The following is a 20,916-nucleotide window of genomic DNA, read 5'->3' on the forward strand; positions in this document are numbered from 1 at the left end:
TTGCTGTTTGGGATCGTGGATTGGTTCGAGAGCTTGCGGAGAGCACGGGAATCGGAGGGTGAAGACCTCTAAAGGTAAGAAAAAAAATTGAATGTATGTTATTTTTATTTTAAAGGTTTTTTCACTGTATTTTTATTGGTATTGGATATTTTGGCCGTGCCATGTTGACGAGGACGCCCTTCATGATGGCAGAGGTAAGTAGAACGGTTTTTATTTACTTTATTTATGCTGCCTGGCTAAAGTTTGATATAGATAATAGCTCATTTGCCATTATTAAATCTGGATAATAGTTATTTTGTCCATTACTGTACTGTATGTGTTTGGTGGGGGGAGGGGGGAGGTGTATTTATTAAAATGTATGCCATCTTTATTTATTTTACAACAAGATTGGTACTGAAGGCCTGCGGGGACCACCCGAGGACCCACGGGGCCCACCCGAGGATTCCCGGACACCCACGGGGACCACCCGTGAACCCCCAGAGCCCACGGAATCACCCGAGGACCCCTGAGGGACCCGTGGGCCCCCAGACACCTGTGGGAACCACTCGAGGGCCCCCAGACACCCTTGGGAACCACTTGAGGGCCCTTAGACACCCGTGGAAACCGAGTGGTTTCCACGGTGTCTAAGGGCCCTCGAGTGGTTCCCAAGGGTGTCTGGGGGCCCTCGAGTGGTTCCCACAAGTGTTTGGGGGCCCACCTGAGGACACCCAGGGACACCCGCCGGCCTGTTATCAATCCTGTGTTAAAATAAGTCCCCTCTATCGCCACTTATCGGCAACTTCTTGCCAACTTTTCAGAGAGGAAATCGCAATTCTAGAGCCACGATTAGCCTCGATAAGCTAATCGGGGCTACTAGAATTGCACGAGTTTGAAAAGCTGGTGATAAGTGGTGATAACTGGCTTATCGCCGAGCGTTTGGCGATTTATTTATTTTTCGGCAAAAAATTTTTCTGAAAATCTCTCTTATCACCGACTTATTGGGTCTTACTGAATAGCAGTAGGCTTTTTTGGCGATAAGTGGCTTATCGGAGCTTTCTGCATAGACCCCATAATGCGTTAGAAGGCCACGATTACTCTGATGCAGTCCTCAGTCAGCTGTAGGCTTTATGGTAGTAAATGAGACGTTGGCAGACATTTTCTGAGAGGTTTGATAGCTGTACAAAAGAAAAATAGACAACAAAGCATTCACAGAGACTCTTGAAAATAAGGCACCAAATATTGAATCCGTTGGGTTTCATGGCATGGGTACACAATAACTTCATTCATCAAACCATTAGTGACGTTGAGTTAGCAGTAACACCACTGATGGGAAAACTGCGATCATGCACTGGGACTGGTAGCATGGTTTAGTGAGTCCATAAGTGGGCAGACCCACAAGCCCAACATATACATTTCTGGTGTATGTTTCCCTTCATTTCCTTTTCTTCCCCTCCTGTTTAATGGAAGGTGCGCGTGGTTGGTGCTACCTGTGCTGCCTGCCCGTTCGCTTGCTTGAGCAATCTGACATTTCCAGTTGTGGTACTTGATGAATGCAGCCAGATAACTGAGCCAGTATCTCTTCTTCCTATTGCCAGGTAAGATGGATCTTTATCCTAAAAACAAGCTCAGCCACTTTAAGGATGTCCCCCATTGTGTGATTTGTATCCATTTGTCTTTGGCTTATTTTGTGTCCCTGCTTGCTTTGTAAACAGTGTGTTTGTCATTGGTAAACCCCACAAAAGACAAATGAAATCACACTTTGTAGCATATGTAAAGTTGCAGTGAAGTGAGAGAAATCAGGCATGTGTCACTGTCCCGTCTTTTACTCTCATTTGAAAACCAAGCTTAAAAAGCTGAACAGCATGACGACAAATACCGGGCAATATAAAATACAGACCTTTTCTGATGCTTAACAAAGAAAAGAATAACGCAACAATTCCAAAGTGACAGAAAAAAAAATCACTCTTAACAATGTTACTTCTATTTAATACACAGCAGAAGAATCTGAATACTGAATGATATAACTTCAATGTCCTGTTCCTCACACGCTTCACGGTAATGCCTATTGCAGATTTCAATGTGAGAAGCTGATCCTTGTTGGTGATCCGAAGCAGCTCCCACCTACTATTCAGGGTTCCGAAGCTGCACATGGAAATGGACTGGAACAGACTCTCTTTAAACGACTTTGCTTAATGGTATGTTTCACCTGTGTCCTATTTTAAAAAGAATGTAACTATGATATCTTTTACTGACATTTCATAGCAATGTGGCACTCAATTATTAGGCTTTAAGGAATTACTGATTTAGAATGTATTGTGTTTATTAAAACATTTTTGTCTCAACCCCATTAGACACATATACGTGATTTATGTATTGACAGTAACTTTAATATGCAGCCGCAGCTGAAGTACTGTAGTACTTTATCTCCCAAAACTAAACGTAGTCGTAAGGAGGGAATCCGAACATTGCTTTATACTTCTGCCTCCACAGTAACAAACCCAAAAATATGTAAGGGCGGAGGTCTGGCAAACGTTTAGTAGTCTATAAATCACACGATTGAAAGTAGCATTTGCCATTCGTGAAGAAATTCAATTGCTGCTGCCCCGGGTGCTCGCAAATCCAGACAGCTGGCAAGGCATAGTACAAAAAATGCAGAGTCGGCACTCCTGTGCACTGGTACAAAACGTTAACATTCATTACATATAGTCAAACATATCAACGTTTCGGTCCCTACATGGACCTTTTTCAAACGTTTAGTAGTAACAGATTGTTTGGGGGTGTTGTACCATAGGTAACACGTTTGTTGATTCAGAAATGAATAAGCAGACACTTAAGCCCTCAATACAGACAAACCATAGGTATGAACTCTACATTAAACCCTTTGCTGCCATCAAAGGAACGTACTACTAAAACCTGATTATTCTACTGTAGAGAGCAGAGGAAAATAGTGAAATACACAGGTCCAACCAAAGAGATGATCTATGCCGCTCAACCTACTGTACTAAAGTTAGTTGACTAAAAATTAAATGGTTAAATAGGGTGCAAGTAGGAAATATTAGCAATAATACAATAAGACCCAAGGGGGTCCAAAAAAATTCTGATAAGCACACACTGTGGATATCAAAGTGGTGACCATATAAGTCCTAAAGGTATAAATAACCTTGATCACTATTAGTGATTATGGGTAAATGACATCACTAATACACAACCTCTTATATAGGTCATGTAGGATACAGACGAAAAATAATAATGTTTTATTTATACCAATGTTTAAAAATGCATGGAATATATACACAAGTAATAAAAAAAAGTCTATGAACAAAGGGAATAGGCAGTTAACCAAAGCTAAATATAGTGTGAGCCTGATAGGCATACACCAGCATATCCCACACACCTAATATAGGTGTTTATTGTGCCTGGTTTATGCTGGTGTATGCCTATCAGGCTCACACTATATTTAGCTTTGGTTAACCGCCTATTCCCTTTGTTCATAGACTTTTTTTTTATTACTTATGTATATATTCCATGCATTTTTAAACATTGGTATAAATAAAACGTTATTATTTTTCGTCCGTATCCTACATCTACTATATATTTTTGAAAGCACTGTATGCCTGTCTGCGTGTCCTCTGTCCCTAGCGGCATTGGAGCTTTGGCCCGTCCCTCCGCCTCAGGCCAATGAGATGGCTCCCTTGGGCCGCCCGCCCCCGCACACCTCTCATTGGCCTGAGGCGGAGTGACGGGCCAAAGGTACAAAAGACACACACACCTCCCGCCCAGGTAAGTCACACCACTGCGCGTCCCGCCTCAACCACTGCGCGTCCCGCCTCAACATATGGCCCCAGTAACTCACCTATTTCAGCCGCGCAGTCTCGCGCCTCATGCCAGGCCCCAGCACACAGGCCCCCCACACACAGGCCCCACACACAGGCCCCACACACACAGGCCCCACACACACAGGGCGCCTCCTGCCGCCGCCTGCACGCGTCTCCGGCACCCGGGCAGTAAATGGGGGGACCAAGCGGTCGTCCGGGGAGCGGGGCAGCGAGTCACGGGGAGCGGGGGGGCCGAGTCACGGGGAACGGGGGGGCGAGCCCTGAGTCACGGGGAACCAAGAAGGGGGAGCGGCCAGCGGGGGGACGGACTCCAGGGGGGGGGGGCGTGCGGATACATAAATTATGACAATACATATGCCCCCTGCTCTCCACCCCCCCCCCACTCCCCTTTCCCACCCCCACTCCCCTTTCCCACCCCCACTCCCCTTTCCCCCACTACCACTCCCCTTTCCCACCCCCACTCACCTTTCCCCCACTCCCCTTTCCCCCCCGCTCCCCTTTCCCCCCCGCTCCCCTTTCCCCCCCGCTCCCCTTTCCCCCCCCCCCTTACCCCCCCTCCGCTCCCCTTTCCACCCCCCTCCGCTCCCCTTTCCCCCCCCCCTCCGCTCCCCTTTCCCCCCCCCTCCGCTCCCCTTTCCCCCCCCCCTCCGCTCCCCTTTCCCCCCCCCTCCGCTCCCTTTTCCCCCCCCTCCGCTCCCCTTTCCCCCCCCTCCGCTCCCCTTTCCCCCCCTCTGCTCCCCTTTCCCCCCCTCCGCTCCCCTTTCCCCCCCCTCCTCTCCCCTTTCCCCCCCCTCCGCTCCCCTTTCCCCCCCCCCTCCGCTCCCCTTTCCCCCCCCTCCGCTCCCCTTTCCCCCCCTCTGCTCCCCTTTCCCCCCCTCCGCTCCCCTTTCCCCCCCTCCGCTCCCCTTTCCCCCCCTCCGCTCCCCTTTCCCCCCCCCTCCTCTCCCCTTTCCCCCCCCCCTCCTCTCCCCTTTCCCCCCCCCTCCTCTCCCCTTTCCCCCCCCTCCGCTCCCCTTTCCCCCCCTCGGCTCCCCTTTCCCCCCCTCCGCTCCCCTTTCCCCCCCCTCCCACCCCTTTCCCCCCTCCCACACTTCCACCCCTTCCCCCCTCCCACACTTCCACCCCTTCCCCCTTGCCCCCCTCCACCACCCCCTCCTCCCCTTCCCGCCGCCCTTCGCCTTCCTGCCCGCCTCCCCGCCTCTGCCTTTCACCCGCCTTTACTACGGCCGCCTCTGCCTTTCACCCACCGCCTCACAGCCGCTGCACGCCCTCAACAGACACCCGCCACACTCGACACATACCTGCCGCCACACACACCTGCTGCCTCCCGCCCCTACGCACCGACATCACTGACCCACCGCCTCACACCCTAGCAGGACCCCCACTCACAGACAGCACTCACAACCCACGCGACACCTGCCGCCTCACACCCTAGCAGGACCCCCACTCACAGACAGCACTCACAACCCACGCACCACCTGTCGCCTCACACCCTAGCAGGACCCCCACTCACAGACAGCACTCACAACCCACGCGCCACCTGCCGCCTCACACCGTAGCAGGACCCCCACTCACAGACAGCACTCACAACCCACGCGCCACGTGCCGCCTCACACCCTAGCAGGACACACGCCTCACATTTTTACATCTGTTATGTCACCAAAATATACATTGTACTGTGGTGTGTTTACAATAAACTATTTTTAAACAACATCGTATTACATTTTATTCCATCTTTCTTTTCAATATTATTATCCAACCTTTACAACAAATAGTCACCTATTGTTCCACGATTTATAAATAATACTACCTATTACGCATTTACATCCCGGGCAACGCCGGGTCTCTCAGCTAATGATCTATATTGGAGGTTGTGTATTAGTGATGTCATTTACCCATAATCACTAATGGTGATCAAGGTTATTTATACCTTTAGGACTTGTATGGTCACCACTTTGATATCCACAGCGAGTGCTTATCGTAAAATACACTGGTCCCTCAGAAAATGTGAAACTAAATGGTATGTTTTTTTTTTCATACTGTAGTTGTGTGTTTTTGTTTTTTGTTTTAATTTATAGGGTCATAAGGCTATTATGTTAAGGACTCAATATCGATGTCATCCTGCTATTAGTGCCATAGCTAATGAACTTTTCTATGAGGGTAACCTCATGAATGGGGTGTCAGACGCAGACAGAAGACCTCTTTTGGACTGGTTGCCAACATTATGCTTTTACAACGTGAACGGCACAGAGCAAGTATGTGAACATAAGTGTCATTCAAAAACTTTAGCTAACCACAGATGGAGTCACCATTCATTAAATTATTCATTGTATTAGTTGTAGTTCTGTACAGAGTACAGTGTGCGGCCTAGATAAATTACCAAAAAATTTGTGCAAATGGTTCAGTGATTTTATTGCAATTCCTAAATGGACTACGCCTTTTGGTTAAAAAAATTTTTAAACAAAAGTATTAAAGAAGACTTGTTATCTCCAACAACAGAAATATATATTATTATTATTTTTTTTTAAAGAAGAATATATCTTGAGAAGTTAATAAGTACTGTTGGCCCTGATCCTGCCTGGGGATCAATCCCCAGGCAGGATCATTCTCTCATTCACTTGAGTGAATGTGCAGAGATTGCAGAGTTCCACATGCAGACGGATAAGTGTCCAATATCAAATGCACCTGGTTTTCACTTACTCTTTTTCCCCCGCTATGTTTTTTCATGTTTAGGTGGAGGGGAATAACAGCTTTCAAAATGTGGAAGAAGCCATCTTTACCGTGAAGCTTATCCAATCTCTGATTGCTAGTGGAATTGAGGGATCCATGATTGGTGTGATAACCCTGTACAAGTCACAGATGTACAAGGTTTGTTTCTGAGTGTAGGTACAAAGTAGAGGCTAAACTGGGGGTTTAAAAGGGATCAAACAAATCTGATTATGTCATGTGGTCATTTCTGCTGAAAGGACTGAGCTTATAGGTACAGTCCCAGTTATTCATGATTTTAGCAGTACTACGGCCTGTAGTTAGATTATTATTTGTTAATGTCAATTCTTAAAGACCTTTAAGCAAATCAACATATCTAAGCATACATGCACGAAATATGAATAATGGTTCATATATTGCTTTTTTTAAGTTAAATGAAACATTAACACACATTTCCATATCTAGTCATTAATGGAAGTATAACATTTGAGTAGCAAATTATTTTTTTCCCTCCAGCTGTGCAGTTTACTTAGCAGTGCTACACATTGTGACCCCATGGAGCTGAAAGCAGTTCAGGTGTCCACAGTGGACGCCTTCCAAGGAGCCGAGAAGGAAATAATCGTCCTGTCCTGCGTTCGGACAAGGCAGGTCGGATTCATTGATTCAGAAAAGCGAATGAACGTTGCACTGACCAGGGGGAAGAGACACTTGCTGATCGTCGGCAACCTAGCCTGCTTGAGGAAGAACAAGCTGTGGGAGAATGTTATTAACCACTGTGAAAGTAAGTGCAGAAAACACAACTTGGTAAAGGCAATAACAGATATAAATAAGGCTCTTAGTGGAGGATTACTGAAGCTCCAATGAAGGGTATCGTAGCTTAAGTTAATGGCAGTCAAGGAATCCTGGCGTTAGTCTGATCCAATCCAGGTTTTTGACTTGCGGTAACCAAGTAAGTAACTTACTCCTGTGAAAGGGGTAATTGGCCAAACTGTAGTACAATGGGAATCTTATTTCAATTCCTGCAGACAGACTTGTGCACTCAGAAGTGCAAGGTTATAACTAACGTCAAAACGTATAAATATTATATGCAGATAAATATATATTTTCATTTCAAAGCCTTGCTGGCAGAGGCACATTTTCCCCAATGCTTACTTTTTATATTATTCTTTTAACATATGCTTATTACGAATCCCATATCCCTATGTTATATTGTGTGTGCTATATCTGTAAGGTGTTGAGCACACGAGTGGCACTATGTAAAAGAAACGACATACATGCATATGTGATGTTAATTTGTTTTAAGTGTTGATGGAGGAGGATATTGGTGGCGGGGGTGGTCAGTGGTAAAAGTGTCATGGTAGTAGGGGGTAAAGAGTCTCGCTAATTTTGATTTTACACACACGCAGAGAAATGCCCCCGTTTCTCTCATTTCTGTGTAGAGCATGCGTAGTGCACAAATCGTTCTAAAATACAGTTCAGTTAGTTTAGTAAGGGTTTAGATTATTTTGTTTTAATCTGTCATACTGCCACTGTTTTTTTGTTTTGTTTTTTGTAATAAGTTTCAACCACTGGGCGGGGATATGATTGCGGAAATTAGGGGTTTTTTCTTTTTTTTTTTTTCAAGTGAAACTTCTTTGCTGGCATCTACCTAAATTCTCATAGGACTAAAATGCCTTCATGGAGACAAAAATGCGTCGCGATCAGGCGCGAGCACGATGGTGTGCGCACCTCCGCTGGCTCACATTTCTCACAGCACTCAAAAAAGTCGTTCATGCAGACGAACATGCGATCAGGCAAGCAAACTACTTTTATATCCAAACCTGCCACAGAACCAGTACTTTTATATCCAAACCTGACACAGTACCAGTACTTTTATATCCAAACCTGCCACAGTACCAGTACTTTTATATCCAAACCTGCCACAGTACCAGTACTTTTATATCCAAACCTGACACAGTACCAGTACTTCTATAAGCAAACCTGACACAGTACCAGTACTTTTATATCCAAACCTGACACAGTACCAGTACTTTTATATCAATACCTGACACAGTACCAGTACTTTTATAAGCAAACCTGCCACAGCACCAGTACTTTTATATCCAAACCTGCCACAGTACCAGTACTTTTATATCCAAACCTGACACAGTACCAGTACTTTTATATCCAAACCTGACACAGTACCAGTACTTTTATATCCAAACCTGCCACAGTACCAGTACTTTTATATCCAAACCTGCCACAGTACCAGTACTTTTATATCCAAACCTGACACAGTACCAGTACTTTTATATCCAAACCTGCCACAGTACCAGTACTTTTATATCCAAACCTGCCACAGTACCAGTACTTTTATATCCCAACCTGACACAGTACCAGTACTTCTATAAGCAAACCTGAAACAGTACCAGTAGTTTTATATCCAAACCTGCCACAGTACCAGTACTTTTATATCAATACCTGACACAGTACCAGTACTTTTATAAGCAAACCTGCCACAGCACCAGTACTTTTATATCCAAACCTGCCACAGCACCAGTACTTTTATAAGCAAACCTGCCACAGCACCAGTACTTTTATATCCAAACCTGCCACAGTACCAGTACTTTTATATCCAAACCTGCCACAGAACCAGTACTTCTATAAGCAAACCTGCCACAGTACCAGTACTTTTAGAAGCAAACCTGACACAGTACCAGTACCTTTATATCAATACCTGACACAGTACCAGTACTTTTAGAAGCAAACCTGACACAGTACCAGTACTTTTATATCAATACCTGACACAGTACCAGTACTTTTATAAGCAAACCTGACACAGTACCAGTACTTTTATATCCAACCCTGCCACAGAACCAGTACTTTTATAAGCAAACCTAAGACAGTACCAGTACTTTTATAAGCAAACCTGACACAGTACCAGTACTTTTATATCAATACCTGACACAGTACCAGTACTTTTATAAGCAAACCTGACACAGTACCAGTACTTTTATAAGCAAACCTGACACAGTACCAGTACTTTTATATCCAAACCTGACACAGTACCAGTACTTTTATATCCAAACCTGACACAGTACCAGTACTTTTATATACAAACCTGCCACAGTACCAGTACTTTTATAAGCAAACCTGACACAGAACCAGTACTTTTATATCCAAACCTGACACAGTACCAGTACTTTTATATCCAAACCTGCCACAGAACCAGTACTTCTATAAGCAAACCTGACCCAGTACCAGTACTTTTATATCCAAACCTGACACAGTACCAGTACTTTTATATCAATACCTGACACAGTACCAGTACTTTTATAAGCAAACCTGCCACAGCACCAGTACTTTTATATCCAAACCTGCCACAGTACCAGTACTTTTATATCCAAACCTGCCACAGTACCAGTACTTTTATATCCAAACCTGACACAGTACCAGTACTTTTATATCCAAACCTGCCACAGTACCAGTACTTTTATATCCAAACCTGCCACAGTACCAGTACTTTTATATCCAAACCTGACACAGTACCAGTACTTCTATAAGCAAACCTGACACAGTACCAGTACTTTTATATCCAAACCTGCCACAGTACCAGTACTTTTATATCCAAACCTGACACAGTACCAGTACTTCTATAAGCAAACCTGACACAGTACCAGTACTTTTATATCCAAACCTGACACAGTACCAGTACTTTTATATCAATACCTGACACAGTACCAGTACTTTTATAAGCAAACCTGCCACAGCACCAGTACTTTTATATCCAAACCTGACACAGTACCAGTACTTTTATATCCAAACCTGCCACAGTACCAGTACTTTTATATCCAAACCTGACACATTACCAGTACTTCTATAAGCAAACCTGACACAGTACCAGTACTTTTATATCCAAACCTGACACAGTACCAGTACTTTTATATCAATACCTGACACAGTACCAGTACTTTTATTAGCAAACCTGACACAGTACCAGTACTTTTATATCCAAACCTGACACAGTACCAGTACTTTTATAAGCAAACCTGACACAGTACCAGTACTTTTATAAGCAAACCTGACACCGTACCAGTACTTTTATAAGCAAACCTGACACAGTACCAGTACTTTTATATCCAACCCTGCCACAGAACCAGTACTTTTATAAGCAAACCTAAGACAGTACCAGTACTTTTATAAGCAAACCTGACACAGTACCAGTACTTTTATATCAATACCTGACACAGTACCAGTACTTTTATAAGCAAACCTGACACAGTACCAGTACTTTTATAAGCAAACCTGACACAGTACCAGTACTTTTATATCCAAACCTGACACAGTACCAGTACTTTTATAAGCAAACCTGACACAGTACCAGTACTTTTATATCCAAACCTGACACAGTACCAGTACTTTTATATCCAAACCTGACACAGTACCAGTACTTTTATATCCAAACCTGCCACAGTACCAGTACTTTTATAAGCAAACCTGACACAGTACCAGTACTTTTATATCCAAACCTGACACAGTACCAGTACTTTTATAAGCAAACCTGACACAGTACCAGTACTTTTATATCCAAACTGACACAGTACCAGTACTTTTATATCCAAACCTGACACAGTACCAGTACTTTTATAAGCAAACCTGACACAGTACCAGTACTTTTATATTCAAACCTGACACAGTACCAGTACTTTTATAAGCAAACCTGATACAGTACCAGTACTTTTATATCCAAACCTGACACAGTACCAGTACTTTTATAAGCAAACCTGATACAGTACCAGTACTTTTATATCCAAACCTGACACAGTACCAGTACTTTTATATTCAAACCTGCCACAGTACCAGTACTTTTATAAGCAAACCTGACACAGTACCAGTACTTTTATATTGAAACCTGACACAGTACCAGTACTTTTATATCCAAACCTGACACAGTACCAGTACTTTTTTAAGCAAACCTGACACAGTACCAGTACTTTTATAAGCAAACCTGACACAGTACCAGTACTTTTATAAGCAAACCTGACACAGTACCAGTACTTTTATAAGCAAACCTGACACAGTACCAGTACTTTTATAAGCAAACCTGACACAGTACCAGTACTTTTATATCCAAACCTGCCACAGTACCAGTACTTTTATAAGCAAACCTGACACAGTACCAGTACTTTTATAAGCAAACCTGACACAGTACCAGTACTTTTATATCCAAACCTGACACAGTACCAGTACTTTTATATTGAAACCTGACACAGTACCAGTACTTTTTTAAGCAAACCTGACACAGCACCAGTACTTTTTTAAGCAAACCTGACACAGTACCAGTACTTTTATAAGCAAACCTGACACAGTACCAGTACTTTTATATCCAAACCTGACACTTTACCAGTACTTTTATATCCAAACCTGACACAGTACCAGTACTTTTATATCCAAACCTGACACAGTACCAGTACTTTTATAAGCAAACCTGACACAGTACCAGTACTTTTATAAGCAAACCTGACACAGTACCAGTACTTTTATATCCAAACCTGACACAGTACCAGTACTTTTATATCCAAACCTGACACAGTACCAGTACTTTTATATCCAAACCTGACACAGTACCAGTACTTTTATATCCAAACCTGACACAGTACCAGTACTTTTATATCCAAACCTGACACAGTACCAGTACTTTTATATCCAAACCTGACACAGCACCAGTACTTTTTTAAGCAAACCTGACACAGTACCAGTACTTTTATAAGCAAACCTGACACAGTACCAGTACTTTTATAACCAAACCTGACACAGTACCAGTACTTTTATATCCAAACCTGACACAGTACCAGTACTTTTATATCCAAACCTGACACAGTACCAGTACTTTTATATCCAAACCTGCCACAGTACCAGTACTTTTATATCCAAACCTGCCACAGTACCAGTACTTTTATAAGCAAACCTGACACAGTACCAGTACTTTTATATCCAAACCTGCCACAGCACCAGTACTTTTATAAGCAAACCTGACACAGCACCAGTACTTTTATAAGCAAACCTGCCACAGCACCAGTACTTTTATAAGCAAACCTGCCACAGTACCAGTACTTTTATAAGCAAACCTGACACAGTACCAGTACTTTTATATCCAAACCTGACACAGTACCAGTACTTTTATATCCAAACCTGCCACAGTACCAGTACTTTTATATCCAAACCTGACACAGTACCAGTACTTTTATAAGCAAACCTGACTCAGTACCAGTACTTTTATATCCAAACCTGACACAGTACCAGTACTTTTATAAGCAAACCTGACACAGTACCAGTACTTTTATAAGCAAACCTGACACAGTACCAGTACTTTTATAAGCAAACCTGACACAGTACCAGTACTTTTATAAGCAAACCTGACACAGTACCAGTACTTTTATATCCAAACCTGACACAGTACCAGTACTTTTATATCCAAACCTGCCACAGTACCAGTACTTTTATATCCAAACCTGACACAGTACCAGTACTTTTATAAGCAAACCTGACACAGTACCAGTACTTTTATATTCAACCTTCCACATTACCAGTACTTTTATATCCAAACCTGACACAGTACCAGTACTTTTATATCCAAACCTGACACAGTACCAGTACTTTTATAAGCAAACCTGACACAGTACCAGTACTTTTATATCCAAACAGACACAGTACCAGTACTTTTATATCCAAACCTGACACAGTACCAGTACTTTTATATTCAAACCTGACACAGTACCAGTACTTTTTAAGCAAACCTGACACAGTACCAGTACTTTTATAAGCAAACCTGACACAGTACCAGTACTTTTATAAGCAAACCTGACACAGTACCAGTACTTTTATATCCAAACCTGACACAGTACCAGTACTTTTATATTCAAACCTGACACAGTACCAGTACTTTTATATTCAAACCTGACACAGTACCAGTACTTTTATAAGCAAACCTGACACAGTACCAGTACTTTTATAAGCAAACCTGACACAGTACCAGTACTTTTATATCCAAACCTGACACAGTACCAGTACTTTTATATTCAAACCTGCCACAGTACCAGTACTTTTATAAGCAAACCTGACACAGTACCAGTACTTTTATATCCAAACAGACACAGTACCAGTACTTTTATATCCAAACCTGACACAGTACCAGTACTTTTATATTCAAACCTGACACAGTACCAGTACTTTTTAAGCAAACCTGACACAGTACCAGTACTTCTATAAGCAAACCTGACACAGTACAAGTACTTTTATAAGCAAACCTGACACAGTACCAGTACTTTTAAAAGCAAACCTGACACAGTACCAGTACTTTTATTAGCAAACCTGACACAGTACCAGTAGTTTTATATCCAAACCTGACACAGTACCAGTACTTTTATAAGCAAACCTGACACAGTACCAGTACTTTTATAAGCAAACCTGCCACAGTACCAGTACTTTTATAAGCAAACCTGACACAGTACCAACTGAACATGTCACCCTGAAAGCCTGCCCCACGAGAGGTTGAACCTCCTCCCCCCAAAATGTGTTCTAAATATAAGTCAACATTCTTATGGTCCCACATAACCACCCCTTTATTCTCCTGCATACTTTGCCTGAATTCCACGTCGTATGTCCACCATCCCATTCCCCCCTATTTTTGGAAGCCTTCCTGATTATGTCCTGGTATTTGAACAACGTGGAGCATAATTGCGGCTCCTTTTTGCCCGCCACGCCCGCCAATATTCCAAACGCCTGCACCCAGTTACCGAAAGTGCGTGGGTACAACCGTCTTTCTACATCATCCTTCTTGGCCTCCCCAATCTTCTCGTATTTCGCTACCACCTCATTGTACCCGGGAAGCAACGTCAGTAACTCAACATAGTCCCCCCGCCCAAATTCTTTCCTTCACCTCGTTTGACAGATACGCGCCCAGGGATCGGGTGACCGCTGCGTACGAATCCCCATATGCCGCATCCCCCACCGTCTTTGACCCTGATGCCGCTACTGGCACCACGATCCCCGCCCCTTCCGCTGCTCCTCCAATTCGCTAGCTGCTGCCGTTACTCCCGCTCCATGCCCTGCCACTGCTACCTGACTAACTGCTGGTCCTGCGCTGCTTGCGCCTTCCTCCCCCACTGAAGCCTGCTCCTGTGTATGCCTAGCTGACGCGCTTGCTGCTCCGGGGTTCCCCCCTGCTGCTGTTCCTCCTTGTGCCTCGCTTGACTTGCCTATGCCTGCCGCTAGTAACGCCGCCTGAATTACCTTTTCCATTACGCTGATCAATCTCGCCTCGGCATTGCCTGCCGCCCCCGCTACCGAACTCTCCGGTATCGGGGAACCGCTGATGCCTGGCAAGGTTGCCCCCCGACCCTAAATGCGTAGTTCTCTTACGCTTACCCTTTGGTGCCCCGGTCCCCGGTGGTGATGTGAACCGCCTGTCGGGACCAACCTCGAGGCCCTTGCCCCTCCGAGTTCTTTTCGCAGGCCCGACGGGGCGCCCCGTCCGCTTACGAGCCGTGGATGACGTACCAGCGCCGCAAAGCGAGGTCGACCGTGTCCCGACCGCTCCCGCCTTTCCTGTAAAAGAAAACAAGATTGAAAAAAAACCGCCACAGGATTCATTTTCTAATCGTAGGTCCGCCATCCGGGGCTCCAGCCCCGCCCCCCTCCCTAGCCCCCCCCCCCCCCGCACGTGCCCGCTGTTGGCCCCACGTGCTCCGCTCATCCACCTTGGGCGCCCTTCGCCCGTCCCATGGCCCGTCTGTCGTTCAGCTCGCGGCCAGACCCACACCGCTATCCCCGCGCCCGGCGGTGGGATCTTCCGTCTGTGTTGGACCTCATACCCGTGCTCATACATACACATATATATCTATATACATAAATATGCGCACACTTTTTTTTTTTTTTTGTAGACCATCCGCCACCTTCCGTTTGCTTGTTCTCCAGGCTGCGTCCACCACCCCACAGCCTCTCCCGTGACCAGGCTGTGGCCTTCCCCAGTCGACACTGACGTACCCTTCTGCAACCTGACCGGATGTCGCGCTCCGCCCGCTAGGACCGCCTTCGTCGCTTGATGACGGCCATGCCTCGGCACACTTAGCGCTCTCCCGGCTGCTCGACCCTCCTTGGTTGCTCCTGGATCCCTGCATCAGTGCCCACAATTGCTGGTGCAACCACCCTTCGTCGTGGTCCTGTGCTGTGCTGTGCTTTGCCTATGTGCTGGCCTTACTGCGCGACTGCTGTAATAACAAAATTACATGTTACCTCTGTATATCAACTTTTTTTTTTTTTTTGGAAATATATCTGGGAGCAATGAGCTATGTTGAGGGCCGAACCCTATCCCGGCCCCTTGCTTGAGTGCAGGGAGACAACCGAGTCACCCCTGGATTTAACCCCCCTTACCCGGCCACCCTAACCCACGCTAACCACAGCCAGTCGGAGCCACTCCACCGAGCCCGAAAGCAACCCCTGATCAATCCCCCAATAGGATCCCTGCCTCCAGGGTCCCGCCTGTCCTGGCAATACCCGCCCATGTGATTTTCCCCCTTAACTAAGGCAGAACATGTGTAACCCCGTATCTGTATATCCCGCCTTGCCTACGCCCCTCCCTATGCATGACCGCTACGTATACATACCTCTATCCATATATACCGCCCTGTCCAAGCGTATATATGCGCCACCCATGCCCCTTATTTCCGCATATACCCACCTATACATACACTCATGTACCCACACCAACCTCCTATATAACCATATCTATATCCACATACATACCCGCCCACATATAGATATCTATATATACACGCAACTTATACATATATATGCCACTATATCCCACACCTATATATCCGTACACATAAGCATACCCACTCACCTCTACCCCATATACCCAATACATACATACCTACCTATATACACCCATAACCCTAATTATATACTCGCCTACGCACATATACACAAACTAACCATGGGGTGCAGGAAAGCAGACCCTTATCCATGTCCTTAAACTCCCCCCGGCACGTCTCGCCCGCCAGTGTCCTGTTCCCCTGCCCATTCTCCCCCTGGTGATGGCCCTATCGTCGGGAGCGGCGCCACGCGGGAGACCCGTACGCCCGCTTCCCACGCCGGGTGATTCCCCCGACTACTCGCTCTGCCTCTTCCCCCACCAACGGTGTGGGGGTGAGAAGTGACCCGCCTCCCATGCTTGCCCCCTGCCCCGCCCCGCTCCCCCCGCGTACCCCGGTGCCGCGTGGGAGCAGGAGTCCAGGCACCTCTCCTCCTTCCCCCACTCCCCCCCGCCCACCGATCGCTCCACCCGGCACTCCGGCCCGGATGGGGGCGGACAGTCCAGAGCCCTAATGCTCGGAGCACCTAAGTGCATGTGCAGGAGCACCGCGTGGGCACCGAGGGAAGGGAAAGCAGCTGTACCTTCGCCTCCCGAGCGGGCCGGACCGCCGCACAAAAAGCCGGTAAACCGCTGCCGCACGGGATAGGCTCGCGCCCGCACACTGCAGATGGAGGACGGGGGCACCAGCCCGCAGCATGGAGTCCCTCTCCTCCCTGAATCCCGCCCCCCTCGCCGCCAATTCGAAAAGCACGGCAATACGGGAGGGGGGGGTGCCCGGGAATTGACCCCCTTTGGGGGCCTTACCTTAACCTTGCAGGAGAGGAGAGGGACGTCCGAATCTGTGGCAAGCCAGGAGCAAGAGGCCGCACCTCCCTCCTGGCTGCCGGTTTTATGCCTAATACCCCTCCCCCGGCCGCTCTTGCGGAAAATCCGGTTCGGGGAGGCCGAGCCCCCACGGTCATCTGCTGTGCCGCCCATTCAGGCTAGGCCAGCTTCATTTAGTCAAATTGGATGTAGCGTTGGGCATTTTTGTCTTTTGTTGTATGCATTTGGCAACGCTCAGTAGCTCTCCTGTTTGACGTAATATATATGCTTTATAAATGATGTTGTGGGTTTTGGGGTTCTTGAGGTTGATTGGGGATTTTGTGTATATTGATATTGTAGGGAGCGTTTCCTTTTTCCTTCTGCTCATACTGTATACTTCATTGTGAAATGCTCTTGCATATTTTCATTGTTGCAGTTGTATAACTAATCAATGCAACTTTCTAAATGCTTCTATTTTATATCTTTAGTTATGAGGCTTAAATGGGCTTCTAATTAAAAGCAGTGTGTATTGTATATTTTGGGATTGCTTGATGGAAATATAGAACCAAATAACAATCTTAAATTCTAAACACATATGTTGAGGACCTGTTGGTCTGTTGTAATTAGTGTCATCTTTTTAAATTATTTCACTCCAGGGCAAAAAAATGGTTTAAAACCTGTAAGTCAGTGGGAAGAAGAGCTGAATGCTATACTCATGCGTTACCAAGAGGAGGAAGGCGAGGAAGACACAAATGTGCAGAAGAAGAAACCCAAAGCAAAAGATGGGAAGGTAAATATGAAGCTGTCACTGAAAGCTAATGTAACAACAATCATATAACATGGATCAAAAAGTGAACTTGTTGAGGAATCCGGCTATAGTAATCTTTATTGTGTTACAATTATTTTGGGTGGTATATTGATTGAGCATGATCGGTTTTTTTAATGCAGGTTTTTTTATGCCCTCCTTTGAACCATCATTTGTGTAATTTAGGACATATATGAAGGTGGATGTTGTATAACTCTTTCTTTAATTAGGCATCTGTTCCACAAATAAGAAATTCTGGTGGCAGTCATTCAAAAGTTGCCGTTACAAGCAGCGGCGGATTTCAAGATCCGCCGCCCCGTGGCACTTATACGTGGCGGCCTCCTCCTTGCTGCCGCACTCCTATTTCCGAATCGCAGTGCCACCAATGTGATGTCACACGGAGTTGCGTTACCATGGTAACTCTACATCATGACGTCATTTGGTGTCGTAATTTCATGTTACCATGGTAACGAGACGCCGTCTCACGTCCCATTGGTGACGTCCGCGGCGTCATTTGACACAGTGATTCGGAAGGAGAAGGCGGGCAGCAGCAAGTTCCCTGTAACATTTCAAAGCTATTTGACAATTCACCGTGTCAAAAGAAGGATACTTTTTTTTATGCGAATGTGTACAAAATGTGCCATATTCACAAAATAAATGACACATTTCTTGAAAACTTTGGGTTTAAAGATGCTCTCTAAGTAACATATTGGTAGACGGCATTTTTTGTCGAAGTTTCATAAAGTATGTGCGTAACTTTTTCAGCAGCCACAAATGTTCCTAATATAGCGGCGGTGCCAGCATGTGCACATTTCTTACACATCTCTACGCACCATGTTAATTACTTCCAGCAGGTCATGCAAATAGTATTTTTTTTTTTTTAAAACACACCCATTTTAATAATTCACTAATTTTGTTGTCTTCGTGTTGACTGAGCCAATCATTGAGCCACCTGTGCAGAAGCAGGGATATCCTGAAAACCTGACCTGTTGGTGGCCCTTGAGGACTGTTGTCCCAGGTATAATCCAACTTGAAGACTTGTGATTAACATCTATGTTACAGATGTAAACAATGAGTGAAGTATTGGACAATGCTCCATGAGGTCCACCTACAATAACCATATTACGCTCACATGATAAGCCCGCAGCATGTTGCTCTATATTGTTCATGGGTTCTTGATTAGCTTTAGGCCTTGACCTCGCTGCCTACTACCTACACGCTGCACGGACGAGAGCCCTCCCCTCAATGGCACCGGGCCCGCTGCGAGGGGGGGCCGCAGCGCTGGGGCGAGAGCTGCTCCTGCTCTCAATAGAATTGAGAGCAGGACTCGCGACGAGCGATACGGCACGCCCCCTGGCGGTTCAGCCAATGAGGGCGAACCTGCCGGGTGACGTCATGGCCGCGCCCCCGTCACTCCCCCGCCACGTCCCCCCCCGGTCTCTCTTCCTGCAGTGAGCTGCAGACCAGGGTATCGGCTGCACGCGCCGCCAATCTCGCGGGCGCGCATTGCTGCGGAGTTACCGGGGCCTTAGCCTTATTGTTAATACATGCTGGCAAATCAGAAACAGAAATCACACATTGTGAAAAGACTATGGAAGTCTGCAGATAAAGGGAGTGTTTAAAGAACCTTTTTATTATTATTATTATTTCGTTGATCTGCGTTCCACCCGAACAATTAAATCTGTGTTAATTGTTCAGTACAGTTACAAAGTGACCCTTCATGGTTCTCTTTGGTTTGTGCCCCTTGGCTTAAATGTAAATCCCCAGGGATAAGAAGCTTAAACCTTTTCTTCTTTTCATTGCAGGTAAAGCCCTCCTTAAAGAATTGAAAGAAGAAAAAAAAAATTAGGCTCCAGAAATAATTTATTTATTTTTAAACCACGCACATTTTGTTTCTATTATTGCTTCTATTGGACGGCTTACAAACAGGGAGCATCTGCCCGGCACTCACTTACTATGCTGTACTGTAAGACAGGTGGAATATGACTCTTCACAAAGCAGAAATAAGGAAAAATTGGCTTACAGAATTCTCATTCTGCAATGGAAGCAGCCAACTGTTTACTAATATTTATTATTTTAAAAGTGCAACTGTATGAACAGAGCATCATTGTTCTGGTATGGGTTGATAGCAATAAACCTATTTGTATATGGGGGTAATTAAAGTGTATGGTTGACAGTTTCTACACTACTTGACCAAACCCCTTCAGTGTTTGTTCACTGTAGTTAATTGCAAATTACCTCTTCTATTGAACAAGATAATTGAAGATCTTTATGCAGTCACACGGCGAGGCAGATATCACCGCCGCAAAATGGAGCTGAAAATGCAGTGTATACCGTGAATAACAGTGACTGCTGCAGACTTTAATAAGTCTGTTAAGGCAGTCCACCGCTGCTTTGCAAGAAAACCACACAAAGATGTTTAAGTAAGTTACTTGACGATCTGTATGTGTTTCTATGTGTTTGAACTATGTATAAGCTATAAATTGAAGCAGCAATCTGCAGCAATAAAATAATCAAAGAGATTTCACTAGGTGGCGCTAATGTATTCTGCCTAAAGTGGGGAGCAATATATGGGTTTTTTTTGTGGGGCTTGCTAAAATGCTGTGAAAATGTATACACAGTAAGTACACTGACAATATTGCAGTTGGATAGTATATGGACTGCGTATTTTAAAGAAGGCCTCTTCACCCGTTCAAACAGGATCTACAATTTGCACACAAATCTACATGTACGAAACGTTGCAATCAATCGTCCTGTTTTTACTGCAGTCCACCGTTCTAAAAGAAAGATATATCATACCGGCAGAACCTGCTAACTACCACCATTCCACTTTTCTGCATCTTATTCTTAAACCACTGTGTCATGTTCCATGAAGTTATTAGCATCATCCAACTGTCCAGAAATAAGGAGCTTGCAAAATATAAAAAAAT

General features: G+C 45.2%; 1 protein-coding gene across 5 annotated transcripts in view; it reads left to right on the forward strand.

The window, feature by feature from the left end:
* ZGRF1 (zinc finger GRF-type containing 1) overlaps positions 1–20,535 on the forward strand; it is a 95,197-nt gene extending 74,662 nt beyond the window's left edge. For 2 of the 5 annotated variants that reach the window (XM_075617000.1, XM_075617009.1), the window contains 7 exons: positions 1,447–1,574; positions 2,051–2,174; positions 5,894–6,070; positions 6,549–6,683; positions 7,038–7,302; positions 17,838–17,971; positions 19,792–20,535. In XM_075617000.1, coding sequence (XP_075473115.1) covers positions 1,447–1,574; positions 2,051–2,174; positions 5,894–6,070; positions 6,549–6,683; positions 7,038–7,302; positions 17,838–17,971; positions 19,792–19,815 — 987 coding nt within the window. In that variant the 3' untranslated portion in view covers positions 19,816–20,535. The other 3 variants (XM_075617017.1, XM_075617026.1, XM_075617035.1) reach the window with 3 other exon arrangements.
* The last annotated feature ends 381 nt before the right edge of the window (positions 20,536–20,916 follow it).

This window comes from Ascaphus truei, chromosome 1 (assembly GCF_040206685.1).
Source record: "Ascaphus truei isolate aAscTru1 chromosome 1, aAscTru1.hap1, whole genome shotgun sequence".
Taxonomy (NCBI): Eukaryota; Metazoa; Chordata; class Amphibia; order Anura; family Ascaphidae; genus Ascaphus; species Ascaphus truei.